At 37.8% G+C, this 20,606-nt stretch overlaps 1 protein-coding gene across 1 annotated transcript in view; it reads left to right on the top strand.

Moving 5' to 3' along the window:
• Positions 1 to 20,606, top strand: part of LOC306849508 (histone-lysine N-methyltransferase PRDM16-like) — a 251,238-nt gene that overhangs the window by 210,338 nt on the left and 20,294 nt on the right. The window contains exons 4-10 of the mRNA XM_079384593.1: positions 5,282 to 5,413; positions 12,800 to 12,902; positions 15,591 to 15,792; positions 16,458 to 16,605; positions 17,063 to 17,318; positions 18,133 to 19,642; positions 19,810 to 19,897. Of these exons, the coding sequence (XP_079240719.1) occupies positions 5,282 to 5,413; positions 12,800 to 12,902; positions 15,591 to 15,792; positions 16,458 to 16,605; positions 17,063 to 17,318; positions 18,133 to 19,642; positions 19,810 to 19,897 (2,439 nt within the window). The remainder of the gene's footprint in view (positions 1 to 5,281; positions 5,414 to 12,799; positions 12,903 to 15,590; positions 15,793 to 16,457; positions 16,606 to 17,062; positions 17,319 to 18,132; positions 19,643 to 19,809; positions 19,898 to 20,606) is intronic.

Raw genomic sequence — 20,606 nt, 5'->3', positions numbered from 1 at the left:
TAAGACCTTTTTAATGTTTTTGAAATAAGTCTTTTGCTCACCAAGGCTGCATTTACTTGATCAAAAATGCAGGAAAAACAGTACTATTGTGAAATATGATAACCGTTCAAAATAAATGTTTTCTATTTGAATATATTGTAAAATGTAATTTATTCCTGTGATCAAAGCTGAATTTTCAGCATCATTACTCCAGTCTTCAGTGTCACACGATCCTTCAGAAATCATTCTAATATACTGATTTGCTGCTCAAGAAATATTTCTGATTATTATCCATATTGAAAACAGTTGTGCGGCTTAGTAGTTTTGAGGAAACCATGATACACTTTTTAAGGATTAATTAAACAGCTCAAAAGATCAGCCGAACAGCATTTATTTCAAATATGAATCTTTTGTAACAATTGTCTTATAATCTAATTAAATGCATCCCTGCTGAATAAAAGTAATTATACTTAAAAAAAAAAAAGAATTATGAAAAATTACATCAGTGATTTATTTGTAATTTTTATCGAATATGTTTGTTTTCAATTATATATTTTTTTCTTTTCAAGATTTTTTAAATGTAATTTTACAGAGATTTTACCATGGTTTGGTTGGTTTGCCAAACAACACTCATTTAGCACATATACAAAAATACAGCAGTGGAGTTTATCAGGTCAGTTGTTACAGTTATGATTTTCTAATGCCGTCCTTCGGTATCAATCGTGTATCTGAAAACAGTAAACCTTCACTGTGGTTTAGGATAGAAAACCAGCTCAGGGTAAAGCAAGGCTGTTCATACACAACTAAATAAATGCTTTGACCTGCTTTGACGATTCCTCAGCTTTCCTTTTGCACCACAACAAGAAGTGTGATGTGTTTTCAGGCCTTTGTTACCATGAATAATGTGCGAATTAATACTTTGCGTCTCAGCCGTTTGCAGGCCCCAGTTATATATGGCTGCAGAAATGGCATTTGCTGGCATTGTAAAATATTGATATGTTATAGGTACATGTAGGCCTGACTGCAGGTGACGTTTTATGAGATGTTCGCTTTGCACACTACATCAGTCATGCAGGTTGAGGAGCTGATCGCTGTAAAGGTGGACCGCATGTGTGTGTGCAGCTGCCGCTTTAAAAGGGTTTGCAGGGGAATTTCCCTCTTTTCCCTTTGTGAGAAACAAAAGTGTTCAATTCAGAGTCCGTCTTATCATATATCCTGCCGGGCTTCTGTTTGGAGGGAGGAAATCACATTAAAACGAGGGAGGAATTCACCAAGAATTAATTCAGCCTCTGATTGCATTGTGTTTTCACTTGATTTACTAAAAGAATTATGCAAATCAGGTGACGCCGCAAACACAAAAATATCTGAACACACAATTCCTCGTCTTCCAGGTCATTCTGAAGACTAGGATGCAGCAGAGCACTGTAATATGTGCTACTTTACAGGAATTGTACAGCATCACTTCACCAATCCAGTACAGACACCTGAATCTGCTCTTTAACATGGAAAAATGTGTTTGACTACATTGCACATCCCATCATGTGAGGAATAACTGCTACTGTAATCAATAGAAAACATACATAAACATTTATTTTCAAATAAATTACAGGGAAACAGCGCTGAATATAGACACAATATGCAATAAGCCTCATCTGCATAGAAAGAAGGCATATTTGCACAGAATATAATGACTTAATTGAAATAAACAGTGCTATTTTAGCAAATTTTAAGATGGACTGCTAGTAGAAACAAAATGCTGGGCTTTGCACTAAAAATTATATATATATATAGGATTTAGATATTTTTGGTAATCCTCTTACTCCACCCAATAAATAAATAAATAATTAAATCAATCAATTATGTTATCATTTATTCACCCACATGCATGACTATATGATTTTAGTTCTTCTATGGCACATTTAAAAATTAATTAATTAATTGAATTTTAAAACATTGAATTTGAATTAAGTTAAACATTTATTTTTTAAGTTTTAAAGTCTTAAAATGTTTATTATTATCATTATTATTATTCCCAATGTTCTTCAAAATATCTTCTGTTGTGAAAAGTAAATTAAATGATGACAGAATTGGGTGGAGTATCCCTTTAATTATTTTTTTTTTTTTAACTTGATGGACACAAGCTGAAATTGAACAGATCTGGCAGCAGTGCAGCTTCACAATATGTCATTTATGTCACGTATATTCATTCTAAATATGGATGAGCCACATTCAAAGCTCCTATAAAACATACGCCCATCTGTGACCACACAACTGTTTTTTTTTTATAATAATGCGGGTAGTTGAAACATTGCTTGGCAGCCATAAACAACCAAAGAATGACATCAAAACCAAATCGCTCCCATTATAATCAACAAAACTACAAGCACACATCATCTGTATGTGTATTCTGGGTGTGTATGTGTACCTGAAACCAGGTTAGTTAAGTTTCTATCTATTTCTTTGTCCTCGTCTCCTTCTATCTGTCTCTGATTAGCTCCATATAGAGGTCAGAAGTCACCTCACTCTCCCAGGTTTACCTCGCTTTCCCTCTTTCTGTTCTTCTTCAGCTACAAGACTGATCAGCACAACTAATATCACATTGTAGTGCTCATTTAGGCCCATGGAGGTGTCGACAATTTAGAAAAATGGCTCGGCTAAAGCTGTTTAGCACACTTCTTTTTCACCTCGTGACACAAATGCTCCCGTGGCACATGTGTGTGTGTGTGTGTTTGTATCAGCCCGTCTGCGAAGGCAGTTCCTCACACCTGATGGGAGTAATTGGGCTCTTAAAGCGGCACTGAGGGGCTCCTTAACCCCAAAGCAGACTCCAGAGCCGTCCCTCTGGTATTTGACCCTTCAAACTTTCGGGAGAGCGGAGAAAACGGGCATGAAACTTAGAAGGGAGAGCGAGATAAGAGGAAAACCCTTAAGCGTATCGTAGCATATCTGCAGGATTTGAATGGGAGAAATCTAGTTGCATTGCTTTCTTGCAATGTTTGCGTCAATCCTGTTTGTAGCACATAAACGAGCAACACGCCAAAGTTGAATACTTAGGGTTAATAGTTTGTTCAAATCCCATAATAATAGTAGTACTTGCTCAACAAACACCACTAATAAATAAACAGGTCGTGTTTCTATTGCAAACAGGCTTACTGCTTTTCATTGCTCCTCAGAGTAACCTGTTTCTGGTCGTTTCTCAAGCTTGAGTGATACCTGTAGTCAGTCTGTTTAGACAGAGGAGTTCACTCATACTTGAACATGTGTGTATTTGTGAATGAATGAGCTTGTGTACATTGTACCGTATTGTTCCTTGCAACGTTTCATTAGATTTCAATGACAGCCGGATATTTGCATAACATCGTCAGGAGCGTTTGCAGGTAAACGGCGGCGCCGGTGTTTTTGAGTATTAAAACATGATTTCAGCGCTTCACAACAACATACAGAAACAGAAATATATGTTGCATGTATATAGAGTGCAATGTAAAGAAATGGGGCTTGTATTGACTAATATGAGGGAAATTGATTATAAAACATTCGCTTTTTGCAACTCATTTACAGTATCTTGATTGACATCCTCATCCTCATACGTATGTAATGCATTACCAATCATCATCATTAGTAGTAGTAGTATATTGCAGAATGCATAATGCCATAGTACATCTAACAAATGATCAACACACAATTCATCCGTTTTAATAGATTATGCTTTTTTAAGGTGTAACCATGCATAAGTGAGAGGTAAACATGAAATGCTTTTAAAAAATTTACTTTAAAAAAATACTAATTCAATTAAAATAATTATGCATACAGCTTTCATAAGTTATTTTAAATTATAATAATATTTCACAATATTACAGTTTTACTGTATTTTAATGCATACTCTTTAAAAAATCGTAATTATTTCATACAACATATTTTTGATAAATAAATATGCATATATTATACATGTAAATGTTTTTATTATATACTGTATGCAATGGATTTTTTTATTATTATTATTATTATGTGTTAAACAGTGTGTTTAAAATATTATGAATGGCATTTTAATTATAAGGCATTTATAATGCATATATAATAGCTCGCAGTGAAGTGTTATCAAAAAGTTATCAGTAAAGCCATATGATTTAAAAACAGCAGTGTTTTTGTTTTCTTTTCTTTTTCTTTTTTTCAACTTGATAACAGCACAATTCACATAGTTTTATTCACTTTTCAATCTGTAATTTGTGCAAAATAATCAACACATAATGGCCTGTTATTAAAATTTGATGTATTTTTGTTTAAGGATATAGGTTACAAACACACAAACACACACACAGAGATTTTCAGACATATAATCAAAGTTTTAACAAGCATTCCTACCTGGAAAGTTTGTATAAACTTTTTGCAAAAACATTCTACTGTACGAATCAATGCAATTTTGTAATAATGACCACAAAAATAACTGACAAAACATGACTTGAATTTACTATGAAACAATCTACTTTTTATCTTGGATACAGTAGCATTTTGTGACTCATTTGTCTTGATTTAAATCTTTATATGTGTTCAAACTGTGTTAATGTGCTGGAATATAATCACTCTGGAGTTCAGGTCTAACATGAGCCCACAGACAGATTTATTAGCATGGATTCACGCTACTTGTGTGGATATTCCATTTCTGTCTTAATCGCTCACGGCACACTTGATATTCGGTTTCAACTTCTTAGAGCTGAAGCAAACATTTACACAGAGTTTCTGTTTTCAAAGAGGGACTCCACAGTTTTCAGTGGCATTTCTCACTTTTGCTGGGTAATATATCAAGAAAAGAGCGCCGTAAATCTCACGAGAGAACAGCGTCCACTCTCCTTCCGGTCATTTCCTGACATCCTGTCTCACTTTGCCTCTCTCAGTCCCTCCATCTCTCTCTCCGTTTCCCTTGACAAGTAACCAGACACCGCAAACTCCACTTCCCTAGCAGTGTCAGGTTAACCAAAGTTAATCAACGAGAGCCTCTGAGACTTCACACAGCATTGAAGACGTCTTCAATGTTTAAATCCCCCCCTTTCAATATATAACAATGTGTGAGGGGGGAGGGGGGTTATCAGTTTGATACATGTAAACAGATACAGTTTTTTCCACTCTTTTAACTATTTATTTTATTTATTTTTTAGTCTTTTATGCTTAAGCTGCATTTGAAATATTATTGTGAAATATTATTACAGTTAACAGCCGCCCTGCAACTGTAACAAGTGCAACTGCAAGTGTCCCTGTCTGTGAATATGTTTTAATGATAGCATCCTATATTGTGCTCCTCTGTCTCCAGGTAATGGACAACATGGGTAATGTGAAGTTCTGTCTGGATGGGGCTCTGGAGGGGAGCTGGCTCAAATACGTGCGCACTGCCCCGTCCCATGAAGAGCACAACCTGGCCATATGCCACATCAGCGAAGATCAGGTGAGCTCTGTTGTTCTGTCACTTCCCTTTCCTGTCGTTCTCGCTCTCTGATTGGTCGTCTGCTCCCTCAAGCTGTTGTATCGACTGATCCTGCTGAGATTCTAGTGTATCTGAAAAAAGAGCAACTGACATTTTCCTACAGTAATTGCTTTTGTTAATAAGTAGTTATGATACAAACTGTTTTGAAGTTGTTTAGATATGTTTTGAACATTTAGATCAGGGGTCGGAGAGGCCATGCCATGCCATATTCACTCATCCTACACTGTCATACAGCCAATCCTAATATTGTTAGTACATAATAAATGTGTGACCCTGGACCACAAAACTTAAGTGTCTTAAGTGTAAATTTTCTAAATTGAGATTTATGCATCATCTGAAAGCTAACTTTCCATTGATGTATGTTTTGTTAGGATCGGATAATATTTGGCTGAGCTATTTGAAAATCTGGAATCTGAGGGTGCAAAAAAAATCTAAATATTGAGAAAATTGCTTTTAAATTTGTCCAAATGAAGTTCTTAGCAATGCATATTACTAATCAAAAATGAAGTTTTGATATATTTATGGTAAGAAATTTACAAAATAAACATGATCTTTACTTAATATCCTAAAGATTTTTGGCATAAAAGAAAAATGTATCATTTTGACCCATACAATGTATTTTTGGCTATTGCTACAATATACCCCAGCGACTCAAGACTGATTTTGTGGTCCAGGGTCACATCAAATGCATAACTTCAAAAAATACATGTAATTTTGGTAGTAACATTGTTTTCATTTAGCATAAGCCAGTAATCGAGCATAAAGAACAATCTGAAACAAATCTTTTATAACAAATGCAAATATTTAAGATTAATATAAAAACTTTAAAACCTTGAAAAACATTTTAAGAAAATTCCAGAAAAAATGCATCAAGGATGCATTAATTGAACAAAAGTGAACGTAAAAGACTTTTATATTAAATTTTGAATAAAAGCTGTTCTGAAAAAGAAAGCATAGCAGCACAGCTGTTTTTACGGAAGATATAAACTTGCAATTTAGATTTTTTTTCTTGCAATTATGCATTTACATCTCGCAATTCTGACTTTTTTTTCTTGCAACTCTGGCTTCTCTTCTCAGAATTGCGTGATGTAACCTCGCAGTTGTGCGTAATAAAGTCAGAATTGTGAGGAAAAAAAGTCTTAAAAATTCTATTATGTTTGTATTCAGTGGCAGAAACGGGCTTCCAGTTTTTAACCTTAATAATATTAGAATTTTTTTTAATTCATGAGAAGCAAATCTGCATATTAGAAAATGCTTTCTGAAGGATCAGCTTTGCATCACAGAAATAAATTACATTTTAAAATATTTTACGATAGAAAATTAATTTAATAATATTTCACAATATTACTGTATTGTAGCTTTCCTGAGCATATACTTGTTTCTAAATAAATAAATCTTACTGACCCCAAAGTTTTGAATGGTAGTGACCTGTATATTCTGCATATTGTGTATTTTAGTAGCTATGTCTAGAATGCTGTATTGACCAAAGGCTGAAACAGTTTATGATGTAAATGACTAATAACAGCATGTCGGCACAACAATGCTCCTACACTGAATGCATCAATTCAACACTTGCACCAGAGTGTTTACTGCAGTCATAAATGCACACAGGTTGTTCATTTGTATCGCAAGAGCACAGTTTATGATCCTTATTTTACTAGTTGTTATTGAAACACAGTATAATAGGATGTGGGAGCTACAGTTTAGTATCAGTTGGAGCTGTTTTTAAAAGTACTATGAGAAGGTCAGCAGACAAACATCTAACGCTGACCATCCTGTGAGAAGCTTGAAGAGACAGTGAGCACATGCTACTGTCAGGAAGATGAGGACAGAACCTGCTGCTGTCAACATGTCACCACTTACACAATAGATAAAAACAGCCCATTGTTTGATGAAGGCTGTTCCCTGCCTTTGTCAGAGGAAGTGACTAAGAAGTAATTTACAAGAGTCACGTACAAAGCCAGTTTGGACACTCCTGGATCTTGTAATCCACTGTCTTCAATGATTTGCTTTCTTTGAAAGGACGAGCAGTTGTGTCTTTAAGATAAGATATCTGATCTCTCATAACGCTGGAGATCTCATGACAGACTCGCTGTCTCTCAGGAAGAACGGTTGCGTGTTTACTGTGCGGTGGCTTTGTTCAGGGATTGTGTTGATGCAGCGGCAGCAGTCTAAATCTGATCATGAAGCTCTTGTGCAGTAATGGATTGTTTCCTTTGCTTACATGATATCTAACTGATTAAGTGAGGGGTCCTTGGTGGCTGACTTATCTAGCTTGTGCTCACTTTCTAATTTAAAGGGACAGTTCACCCAAAAATGAAAATTCTGTCAATTAAGTTCCAAATAGTTGCTCTTCCCGTGATGCACATTTGTGGTCAACCATTTAGTCAACGATTTTTTAGAAGTGAGAAGGACATTTTAATAATCTAAAGAACCATTTCCCACTGTAAAGAACCTTTTGTGCCATCAAAATGCTCCATGGATGTTAAAGGTTCTTCATGGAACCACTAATGCCAATAAAGAACCTTTATTTTTAAGCGTGCATTTTCATTGTAAGCCTGAGTGACTGACTTTCTTCCCCAAAGGGACGGTCTTTCCATACAAAATAATAGATTGTGCACAGAGGCTGCAAAGCTCCAGAAATGACCAAAAAGTTAATAAATATTATCTAAACCAGTTGTGCGCTATTCTTTAGTTTTCCCAAAGTCATAGCTTCATGTGAGAATCTATTACATATTCTCATTCACTGCCTCTGCTAACAGAGAACGTTCTCAGAACAAAGTCACTGAAGAAAGTGAGTCACAGGGGTCGGGACACCATGAGGGTAAGTAAATAATGACAGAATTTTCATTTTTGGGTGAATTGCTCCTTTAAGTGTGCCATTCCAGGGGTGTTTTAGATTATATGCATAAGTGGATCACTTTCCTTGTTATTATTCTGCCACTTTTAGGCTGTTTGTCTCACTTAAAACAAACTGATTGACTCGTGGAACAAGCCAAAGTCTTAGCTTTTGTCTCGTGGCTAACGGGGGCAACTAGTGTGGCCTTCGCAGTTTTAGAGGCTGGCACATAAAACACGAGCCTAACTAACAGGGGAGGACAGGAGGAGAGAAGGGACAACCTCTGAGACTGACAACCACCAATTGACTTCAGCTACATAACCCAATCATTAAAGTAATTTCAGTTCAATGAGCGGCCACCGCTGGGCCCACAGGAGAATAATATCTCCAGCTAAAATCGCCCTACTAAATATATGGTTTCTATTTACTTTCTCCCTTCTTCTGTTGTTTTTTTCTTATCATTTTCTTATCTTTTGTACACGTTTTAGTCGGTCTTACGGACAACAGCCTATTATTTATTCAGAACAGCGGCACAATGCAAAAATGCATAATTCATTGAACTTTGTACTTTGCTGTTCTATTTGCGCATGCACAATGCATGAGCCGTATGGAAATATGCACACGCCCAGCAAATTCTGATGTGCCTGTAACCTTTTAAAATCAACCGGGATCATTTATTTACTTGTTTGCGCATTTGTCTTTGGTGTTCGGGCCCTTGAAAACATGACTCAACTGTGTAGTGCTGCATTTCACTGTTTTAGGCTTTACGTTTTAATGTGTGTTTTACGCTATGGCTGTCGTTCGAGGTGTGAATGCTTCTAAATAGCAGTTAGCAGGGCGAGGGTGTGCGTTACCACACTTTGCTTTAAGAAAATAATAGTTTGTTCTGTTATCGCAACGGGTGCAAAATGAACTTAAAAACTGTGCGAGCTTATGCGCTCTTGTGTAAATGTATATTTTTAAAATGCTGCGGACCACGTAATTCGCTGGTCTGATGTTATCTGCTTGTGCTGAGAAAGTGTAATCCGTTTTTTGGGCCAAACTAAGAGCAGCCTATGCGTTCTGTGACAATAGGCATAGAGCTGGTGGACGTATTCTGGCTTTCGCACAATGGCGCAGTCCATTCAGCAAGACTGTTGACCTCTGACCTCCCTCCCTCATCTCTCAAGATGCACTTAAACTGTTTGTCAGAACAACTGAAGTGCACAGCCAGATCTGCCATGCCATAGCCGTCTGTTTCTGAAGGGCTGAGGGCACGCACACACACTGTGTGTGTGTGTGTGTGTGTGTGTGTACCTACTTAACCATATTTTGGGGACAAATTTGTACTCAAAAGTGAGGTAAAATCTCCAAAAACCTCCCTTTGGGGACGTCCTCATTTGTAAAACGGGTTTAAAAATAAACTAAACAAAGTTTTTTTGAAATTGTAAAAATGCAGAAAGTCTCATGTAAGGGCTAAGTTTAGGTGTAGGGTTGGTGTAGGGCAATAGCACACACGTACAGTGTAAAAAACATTACGCCTATGGGATGTCCCCATTTAGATAGCTAAGTAAACGTGTGTGTGTGTGTGTGTGTGTGTGTGTGTGTGTGTGTGTGTGTGTGTGTAGATAGATACTGTAGATAGATAGATAGATAGATAGATAGATAGATAGATAGATAGATAGATAGATAGATAGATAGATAGATAGATAGATAGATAGATAGATAGATAGATAGATAGATAGATAGATAGATAGATAGATAGATAGATAGATACATGTTTGCTCGAGAGGAACTTGTAAAAATCCCTGACATCTACTCATTCAGTTGAGTTTTTTATATATATATATATGGTTTTGGCATTTGATCAAAGAGTTGTTATGATGAACTTTGTTCTGATCTTGTCTTAGTGAATCAGATGAATATTTTGAATGGCAGACAAACAGGCACACCCAAATAAAAGTATGTTCTTATATATTCCCATCAGTCTGTGTCTGCTTGCACTTATATGAATGCGTGTGTGAGACAGACAGGGGATTATTGTCACCTAAGTGATGGATGATGCATCGGCCCCCAGCACTTGAAAGCATTGTGAGGGGGTCAAGATGGCCCTCTCAGTGCTGTCAGATCCTGAAAAGATTTACTGTAGAGACAGCTTAGCCCCATCATAATAGATTGCTTTAGGGGTGAAAGGAAGGCATTTCCTCGCACCCAGAGCAAATGAGAACAAGCCAAAGACTACAGCACAATTTGACATCCAACTTCTATCTTTCAGAAATAGATCATGTAAGTTATTGATTCCTTAGTGATTAAATATTGAGAGTTTGGCACCTGTATTGCATGTGTCATGTGTATTTATTGTAAATACGTTTTTTATATGTAATTCCAGTGATTTAAATTATTTGTACTTATGCTTATTTGTTGATTCTATTCTAATTATTTTACAATATAATATTTGAACTGACCTAAAAACAACTGACAATAACAAACCATTGTAAAAAAATCATAATTTCCAGATGAAATGTAATCACGCGTTTAATTTCCTCAATGTATCATTAGCAATAAGCAACAAACCCTCAATTGAAATTGTGACAATTATATGTTGTCAATACATTTATAAAACGGGAAGCAATTAGATCTTAATAATAATAATTAGATTATAAATAATAGTTGTATTAATTGTAATTAGGCCCATACAAATATCATAATCGGATATATGAAATAATATACAATGTTTGCTTTTGACATATGTAGAAATAAGTACATCGATATTACTATAATGGAATAACGGGATTATTAATTGCGATATCATTTTAATCATAAATTCCTCACCATTTAGGTTTTAATAACCGCTCATTTAAATAGTCGAATTAAATATATCTATTAAATTTGAGATATTTTCTCCGCAAAATATCGAATTTAGTCCCTCGAACACAATTCGTTTAAAACGACAGCGAGTAAACAGGTGTATTTAAAGCCCCGTGGAAAACGAGTTCAATGTTTTTTTTTGGGGGGGGGGGTTAGATTTTCATTAGCTGGGAAAGATACATTTTCCATCAATAATAGATTCATGCGGTGGTCAGAGGAGGAGAGGACATGGGGAGGGGTTCAGTCCTTTTGGTTGGAGATAAGAGAGGAGGAGTGGCCGATAGAGAGAATCACTAATGAGCGCGACTCACCTCATCAAAGACGCGCGTGTTGCTCTGTCTGGCGCTGCTGTGGCGCAGTGTCATGATACTATGGGTTGCGTGCTGAACTCTACGGGACCAGAGCTGCTATTACAACTGGAGGCTTTGAGATCCACCGCTCAACAACTAGTCCAACTTTATCAACTCTCGGAAAAGAAAAAGGTCAGAAACGCTCTTACCTTCGTTTAACCGCAAATTCAATATTAATGTTAACAATAATGATAGCTGTGTTACTCATCGGCCGCGCCTCTTGATGCCTTGGCCTACTTTTGTAACACACATTAGAGTTGTCACAACATTAGAGCTCTGAGATGAAGTTTGTGCCGGTTTTTAGCTGGATGTCTTGATTTCAGCTGTGCTGCTGTCGCTTAGTCCTGAGCGCCCTCATGAGGGAGCGAGCTGTACTGCGCGTAACTGCGCGTCCAGTGCGCGAGGAGAGGATTCAGACGCGCTTTAAAAAAAGCCGACTGTTTCGTTTTATTTTATTGGGATTATTATTTAAATCGATTTAGTCAGGTTAAAGTTTATATATGTAGTTGAATTTACAAAATAAATGTTTGGAGTGTATTTTTGTTTGAACACAAGAGATGCGGTTTGCGCTCTGGAAGGATTTTAATTGTGTTTAATTGAGGAAACTTTGCAGCAAATCATCAGGCTAAGAAATAAATGACAGTAGCCTACACCGCGAGAATAATATAAACAAACTGTATTTAGAATGCATGTGATAAAATGATAATCATTTGCATTGGTAAAATAGTACACTGAAATGTTCCAAATGCATTGTCGTGTGTCTCAGTAACACAGTGCTATTAATAGTTATGATTTTGTATTTTTAAAACAACCCACACTTTGTTTGCGTGCGTGTGTTATATTTGATTTATTCAATTAAAAACGAAAACACATCAAACACATCGGATTACCATTGTTTTTAATACAGCTCAAAATAAACATTCTATTTATATTACTTTATTAGTGCTGTCTTTAATCTCACATGTTTTTATTGCATGTTTATTTTGTTTGTGTGTGTGAGCTTTCATGTGTTTCTTGTTGGCCTTCGGTAAGCAAATAATCGAATGAAGCAGGCGCGATATGTGTTTGATAATCACTGCATTATCTGTTTATCCTCTGCTTTGTGATTGTTTGATGTGTGTGTGTGTGTGTGTGTGTGTTTATTATTATTCGTAGTACAACAAAAAATAACAAATTAATATTGTTGCTTTTACATTTGCTATGTTCAAAATAAAGCTTCACGTCTCTGAAAACCACGGATGAAAATAATAATGTAAGGTCTTTTTATTTGTGGTTTTAAAAAGCTAATGCGTTTTTCTTCTCTTTTTGCAGATCTATTATAAAGCTATTAGAGATATTGAAATAGGGGAGGAGTTACTGGTTTACATGAAGGACGGAGTTTTCCCCGAGGGCTCAATGGCACCGAACCTGGAAGGTGAGATTAATGCAAGTCATTAGGCACTCTTTTAAACAAACTCACACAGACCACACTCATTCACCTCTGCCAACAGTTAGTAAGATGCGATATGTGGCCTGTGCTTGTCGTCTTGTTAGGTCGGACGATGAAGAAAATATTACGCTACATTTCAATCCAGAGGCAAATGAATTGGCGAATTTGAGAATGAAATGTAGTTTTTGTGTGGTTCATTGCATTTTTATATAAAAAAAATAATGCAATGATAATAATAAAATATAACTATTTTTCACACATATATAAAATATACTGTACTATTGTCTACTTTATTTCTAAATAATTATTAACATTTTCTTTAAAAGCATCAGTGGTCACTTGCAGTTTCCTTTAAAGCACGTCATTCGCAATCTTCCAAATCGGTTTTTTTTCCAAGTGATCTGGTGATTTTGGAATTGAAGCTCAGAGTAGTTGATACAGACTAGAAAATTGCAAAAGCACTGAAGTGTGTCACAGCGCAGCAGTCACTCTCCAACACATGCAAAAGGTTTTATCTGATAGAGATGTGTCTCAGATCTCCCTGCCAAGCCAAGAAGAAAGCTCTCCGAGAGAAAAGGGAGACAGGGACGCCAAAAGATGCAAGCCAGGCTCCACTCAGACAGATCAATTCAGAGAACAAAAGAAAAGAAACGTAGAGTAGAATGAACATGGTCCAAGAAGACTGAGAGAGACGAACAGATACACACAGACAGAAGGAGAGCTCTCTACATCTACCTCCTTCTCATGGCTTATCGGTGGTGGAATTTGGAGTGGAGCTCGAGGAGTCTCGAGGGACCTCACCCATGCTCACAGATTAGCCGCTAAACTGCACATAATTGTGTTCCCCCTACGTCTCTCCAAGAGCTATTAGTTTCCCATTCCCTGTCGTTTTTCCCAACATTCCTGCCTTTGTCGTTAGTGCTACCGATGGGACGGAGAGATAATGTCTCGAATTCTTTTTATGGCTCAAAAAAAAAATCAGCACAGGAACTTTTTCTTGCATTTAGTTTTCCCCATAAAGGCCTCTTTGAGGTCACAAGGGCATTTTTATTCCACATACTCGTTTATTTTGCAGGAAGTCTATGAGCATTGCTGTGGAGTGTGTTCTGTCAATACGTGTCGCGGTAATGAATTGAAAAACAAAACAGAATATATGGTGTAATCCTAGATAACACAGCATCGGTGCGAGCTTTTCATGGCCTTTGCTTTCAAAACATTGAGTCAAAGAATAATGAAACTCATCCGCCTTGGCCTGATCCGGGCAGTGCATGGAGTATATCAGAGTTATCAATGAGTTTAATTTGAGGATGATGATAGCTAATGCATCAGACCTTAGAGTTTCCTTGCCTTTCCGTGACTCTAGGGTTATCTGTGAACTTGGCTTTTGTGTCAGCATATCAGTAAGGATAAAACAGCTATGTTTTTAGTCATTTAACTCATGAACAATTACTCCAAAGACAGATTTTCAGTCTAAAGCATGTCAAAAACAGTGACATTTTTAGCTTTTATCTTGTTAGTTCTTTAAAGGTTAATGTTCGTATAATTTTCAAGGTTTTAAAGTTTTTATATTAATCTTAAATATTTGCATTTGTTATAAAAGATTTGTTTCAGATTGTTCTTTGTGCTCGATTACTGGCTTATGCTAAATGAAAACAATGTCACTACCAAAATTACATGTATTTTTTGAAGTTATGCATTTGATATATGTGACCCTGGAGCACAAAACCAGTCTTGAGTCGCTGGGGTATATTGTAGCAATAGCCAAAAATACATTGTATGGGTCAAAATTATTGATTTTTATTTTATGCCCAAAATCATTAGGATATTAAGTAAAGATCATGTTCCATGAAGATATTTTGTAAATGTCTTACTGTAAATATATCAAAACTTAATTTTTGATTAGTAATATGCATTGCTAAGAACTTCATTTGGACAACTTTAAAGGCGATTTTCTCAATATTTAGATTTTTTTGCACCCTCAGATTCCAGATTTTCAAATAGTTGTATCTCAGCCAAATATTGTCGTATCCTAACAAACAATGGAAAGCTTATGTATTCAGCTTCCAGATGATGTATAAATCTCAATTTTGAAAAATGTACCCGTATGACTGGTTTTGGGGTCCAGGGTCACACATTATAAGTATTCGGACACCTAAGCTTGACTTAAAATCATCTGAATTTCATTACATTATTGATGTATATCAAACCATGTGGCGTCTGCAAACAAATGCTGCTGGAGCTCGTCTTAAAATGAACTTCTTTTTTTTTTTAAAGCAGTGATTTTTTGTGGATGTGTGAAGTCATTTCTCACAGTTCACACAGGTGTCCTATAGAATAACCACAGGTGCAATTCATCACATTAACTTTTGACATGTTCCACTAACATTTTACAACCAGAAAGTGCCCAAATATTTTTGTTTTCATTTTGAACAGTATATCTATTGTTTAATCCTTTAAAACCTCTTTTTATGAAATGTCATGATGGAAAAGTGTGTTTTCTTTTTAAAGTAAATTTCACTTGATATTTTGTCATCTAATTTAATGCCATTCAGACATTTTTAAATAAGTGTCCAAATACAATTTGATGTCTTATTCTGGAGACCGAACCTTTCATAATTGAAAATTACCATGTAATTATTATCGTTGAGCAACTGTGTGATGCTGTCCCCACAGATGAGCAGATGTACCGCTGTGAACACTGTGATGAGCTCTTCACATCAAAGCTGGAGTTACGGCGGCATCAGAAATACTCCTGCAGTAGCAGCAACTCTATCTTTGACTCACTAAGCGAAGACTTCAAACAGGAGCGCGAAGACAGCGATGAGCCGGTGCACGAATGCAAAGACTGTGAAAAAATCTTCCCTAGCGAGTACAGGTCAGCACACTCCACCACACCGCACAACGTCTAATTACCCGCCGAGCTTTAGTTAACCCCTAGCTGTTATAATGTAAAGCAAATGGGTAAATGAAAAAGAAACAAAATTCAATGGTCAGTTTTGTTCTAATACTATGCTTTTTTATATTTATTTGTCTTGGTTCTGATCTGGTTTTGCTGTAAGACCCAGATTTTACATTGTACCAGTGACCCAACACAGAACCAAAATTGTTTATTGCACATGCATATGTTAAATGCGTGTGTACAATAAACATGTGCATGATAAATATGTTTATCTTACAAAAATAAACAAAAATGCCTTTAAAATCAAACATTGAAATTTGCTAAAATTACAATGAGCCACATAGGTAAACATTATGAAAAATTATTAACATGACACAGAATGCAAAGGAAAAGCTTGCCGCAAAGCATATTTGGCATCTGTCTAATTTGGCTACCAAGTGACAGATGATTTTGAAAAAAGTTTGAAACATAAGTCTATTTATTTTGGTATTCTAACAGTAGGATTCGTTATATTATTTGCATTTAGCATAGTTTTTTTTTTCCCTGTGATATGCAGCCTTGCCACAACAGACCAGTTTAGAAACACCAGCCTACACGGTGGTCACACAAAAAATATTTATGGTGTTCTTATGTATTCTTAGTCTCGGGCAGCATATGATCGTACACACAGAGGAGAGAGAGTATAAGTGTGACCAGTGCCCCAAAGCTTTCAACTGGAAATCCAACCTCATTCGCCATCAGATGTCACATGACAATGGCAAGCGCTTTGAGTGTGAAAACTGTGATAAGGTAGGTTATGGTTACTTACTGCAACCACTTAAATGTTTAAAAGCATTAATTAGATTGCATGTGGGAAGTTGAAACATAAAGTGCCCCTGGACTAATATTTAGTTGATGAAAATGTAAAACCTTTTACATTCAGTAGTTTGTTTTAAAATGTCCTGCAGTGTGACAAATGAATTTTTAAAAAGTACAAACATTCATGTAGTCTCTTGATTAACATGAGGTCATGAAAACCGCAGAATAATTGTCAGAAGAATTAGCCAAAATTTGCTTAAAATACTCTTTGATGGATGTCACACCACAGGACGTGTCAACTTTCCAAAAAAAATTCATGTCAACTACCCGTGTACTGCAAATTTAAAAAATAACACTAAAATATATTTTTATCTCCATGTAATTGCCTTTACACCATGCTATGTTTAAACCTTTGCACTAAGTTGGCATATTTCTGTGGGTTCTTCAGGTGTTCACAGACCCCAGCAACCTCCAGCGCCACATCCGCTCTCAGCATGTCGGTGCCCGAGCCCACACCTGCCCTGAGTGTGGCAAGACCTTTGCCACCTCCTCGGGCCTCAAGCAGCACAAGCACATACACAGCAGTGTCAAGCCTTTCATCTGTAAGTCTGAGCAGTCTTGTCTAAGCCTCAGATACAATTACCAGTGTCCAAAGACCTCCCGGCTAGCTCCACCCCAAGATTGTGACAGCTGTTGTTTTATAGGTCAGAGAAACTAAATGAAATTCTAGAGCCATTATTTGTTTTATTCTACATTTGTTGCGCTTTTCTTTAGTGCTTTCTTTTTTGCTCTCTTAATTACTCCATTTTACCCTTCTTCTGTTTTTTTTTGTAACTGTGCATTTTCTTTTGAGGGCCCATTAGGCTTGTATATGGCCAAGGCAGATTTAATGTTTAGCGATAAATGTCTCTACCGTGTCTTAGCTGCCCTCTTACCAACACTGAGAGAACACCATCTTCTTTTTGCTTGGCTTCACAATGTCCTGTGTGTTACCGTCCAAATGCATGTATGCTGTACCAGTGTACATGTGTTTGTATGTATACAAAATTAGCTGAAATAGCTCTACTATTAAGGAAGAATCTCATCAACGAGTTATATTCATATGCTAATTGATCTTATTTTACCATATAACATTGCCGTGTGTAGCGTTTTTATCTCACCTTCAAAACAGAGCAGAGTTCAGCCATGCTCCTGGAGGTCCACCTTCCTGCAGACTTCAGTTTCGGCCCTTCTCCAACACACCTGCCTGTAATTTTAGAGTAATCTAAACACCTTGATTAGTTGCTTCACATGTGTTTGATTAGGGTTGGAGCTCAACTCCGCAGGAAGGTAGCCCTCTAGGAGCAGGGTTGGCTACCCCTGATGTAGACAGTGCCATGTTTGTTGAACATAATAAACAGCATGCACAGTTTATTGGTTGATCTAATCAGCTGCCGGATTATCACTGCTATTGAATGAATGAACACCAAATGAAAACAGTATGTTAATAGAATTAACCAGTCATGTGTGTTCTCCCAGGTGAGGTGTGTCACAAATCGTATACCCAGTTCTCTAACCTGTGCCGTCACAAACGGATGCATGCAGACTGCCGCACCCAGATCAAGTGTAAAGACTGTGGGCAAATGTTCAGCACTACCTCCTCCCTAAACAAGCATCGGCGCTTTTGCGAGGGCAAGAACCATTATAATCCCGGAGGCATATTCACTCCGGGCATACCAATGACATCCAGTCACATTTTAGGCAAGTCCAAGTCTCATCCTGGCTTGAACCATAGTGGACTTGGCTTTGGGGATTACTTCCCATCCAGGCCGCACCATGCAGGTTTGCCCTTTTCCCCAGCACCCCCTGCATTCCCAGCCCTTTCCCATGGCTTCCCAGGCATCTTTCCCCCATCGCTATATCCTAGACCGCCATTGTTACCTCCTAGTCCACTGCTCAAGAGCCCAATTAGTAACTGTCAAGATGGGAAGCTGACTCCTCTTGATGCTCCTACTCTTTCTGCGGTCCCATCCATGAACAACAGCAATGGCAATGTAGGGAGCGGTCTCAGCAGCCAGTCAGAGGAGAATCGAGAGTCCAAACTGGACTTGTCGTTCCACGACAACAAGAATAAAGTGAAGATGAATGACATGTCTGATGGTAGTGACTTGGAAGATGTTAACACGTCTAGCGGCACAGATCTAGACACCACAACTGGCACAGTGTCTGGCTCAGATCTAGAAAGTGAGGCAGAAAGCGAACGGGAGAAGAGCAGGGGGAAACCAGTGCAGGAGACCAAGCAGGACGAAGTGAGCAGCAGTTCGGTATCTGTCTCCAGTTCAGGGAACCTCCCTTGTGAGCGTCCTTTCCTGTCCTCCCAGCATTCCTTTTTCCCACCGCCAGAGGAGCAAGCACTTCCACCCTCCGGGTCCACCACTGACTCCATTAAAGCCATTGCCTCCATTGCAGAAAAGTATTTTGGCCCAGGCTTCATGGGCTTGCAGGAGAAGAAGATGGGCTCCTTAAACTACCATTCCATGTTCCCTTTCCAGTTTCTGCCCAACTTCCCACATTCCTTGTACCCATTCACAGACAGAGCACTCAATCCTGGCATGTTCTTCAAACCTGAGCCTAAATCCCCTCGTGAGCACATACAGAAATTACCTACAGCCACTGGTGCAGATTCACCCTTTGACCTAACCACCAAACCCAAGGAGGTCAAACCTCTTCCTCCGCCCCCCAGCAAGCCAGCCTTGCCATCCAATACCCCCTTGGCCCCTGGCGAGGAACAACCTCTGGACCTCAGCATAGGCAGTCGAAGCCGAGCTAACCAGAACGGTGGCACACACGGACAGCGCAAGAATCCTGCCTATGGCTCAAACTGCAAAGCAGCTAAAGATGAACACCCAGCACTAAGTCAGTCCCAGAACTTGCACCAGCCGCAGATGCCTCAGCCGCAAGCGTCCCTTCCCCAGCCACCTCCTCCCCAGCAGCAGCCGTCGCTCCACTACGCCAAGCCCTCTCCATTCTTCATGGACCCCATCTACAGGTATTTCAATAAGTAGGTACTATTGAAAGACACAACACAAGGACAATTCAAAGCAGTAGCTACTGATACTGTATGTTGAAATTAGACAAGTTATTGGAAAAGTATTGATACCCAGTAGGTTTACAATCAACCTTCGTTCGTACGTAACCCTTGGTGCTGTTGTCCAGCAGGGTGGAAAAGAGGAAGCTAATAGACCCAGTAGGAGCTCTAAAGGAGAAGTACCTGAGGCCAGCACCACTACTCTTCCATCCTCAGGTATTCTTTGCATGCTTTTGCTTTACTTATTCTTGTACATTGGTAAAGGTTTTGCTTGTCATTCCATTCAAGCACAGCAGAGCGTGGCAAGAAACTGAAAGCACATTCCCAGTGTCTTCCACCTCAGGCCTGTTTTGGTTCAAGGGGAGCCTTGATGTTTTAAAGTTCTGACTTCTGATGGTATTTATTTTCATTAGATTATTTTCATCATAAAGTAATCTCAAAAGAGGTATTGCCTGTTTTCTTTCATGCTGTGCAATTTAAAATTCTTTATCTTTTGCATAGAAAAACAACCCCCATTGTTTGCGTTAATATTTTAAACCTTTCCCACCTTTGAACGGTGACAACAATAATGAAAATATTATTAATAATGGCCTTTTGAATTGAAACAAATTATGCCACATACTTTCGGAGTAGACCATTGTCTCTGGGAAGTTCTCCATTGAGTCCCACCGCTAATAACTTCCTAGCATTTCTTTCTTGCTCTGGCTGCCTAGATAATGTCTGCATGTTGATCAGGGACTTCCTGTGTTTGTGTGTAATAGAATGGCCTCTCTTGTTGGGAACTGTCTTATCTGACCTGTAAATCTGGCCTCCATCAATGCTGACCTACCTCCCCCCAAATATCTCACTCTTTCCTTTTCTCTTTTAAGCAACCCCTTATTTATTCAAATGTCTCTATTTTGACGTCTACGAGTGGTATAAAGAT

This window comes from Barbus barbus (genome assembly GCF_936440315.1).
Source record: "Barbus barbus genome assembly, chromosome: 29".
Classification (NCBI taxonomy): Eukaryota; Metazoa; Chordata; class Actinopteri; order Cypriniformes; family Cyprinidae; genus Barbus; species Barbus barbus.
Note: the sequence above shows the minus strand (reverse complement) of the source record. Positions and strands in the feature narration are given on the sequence as shown.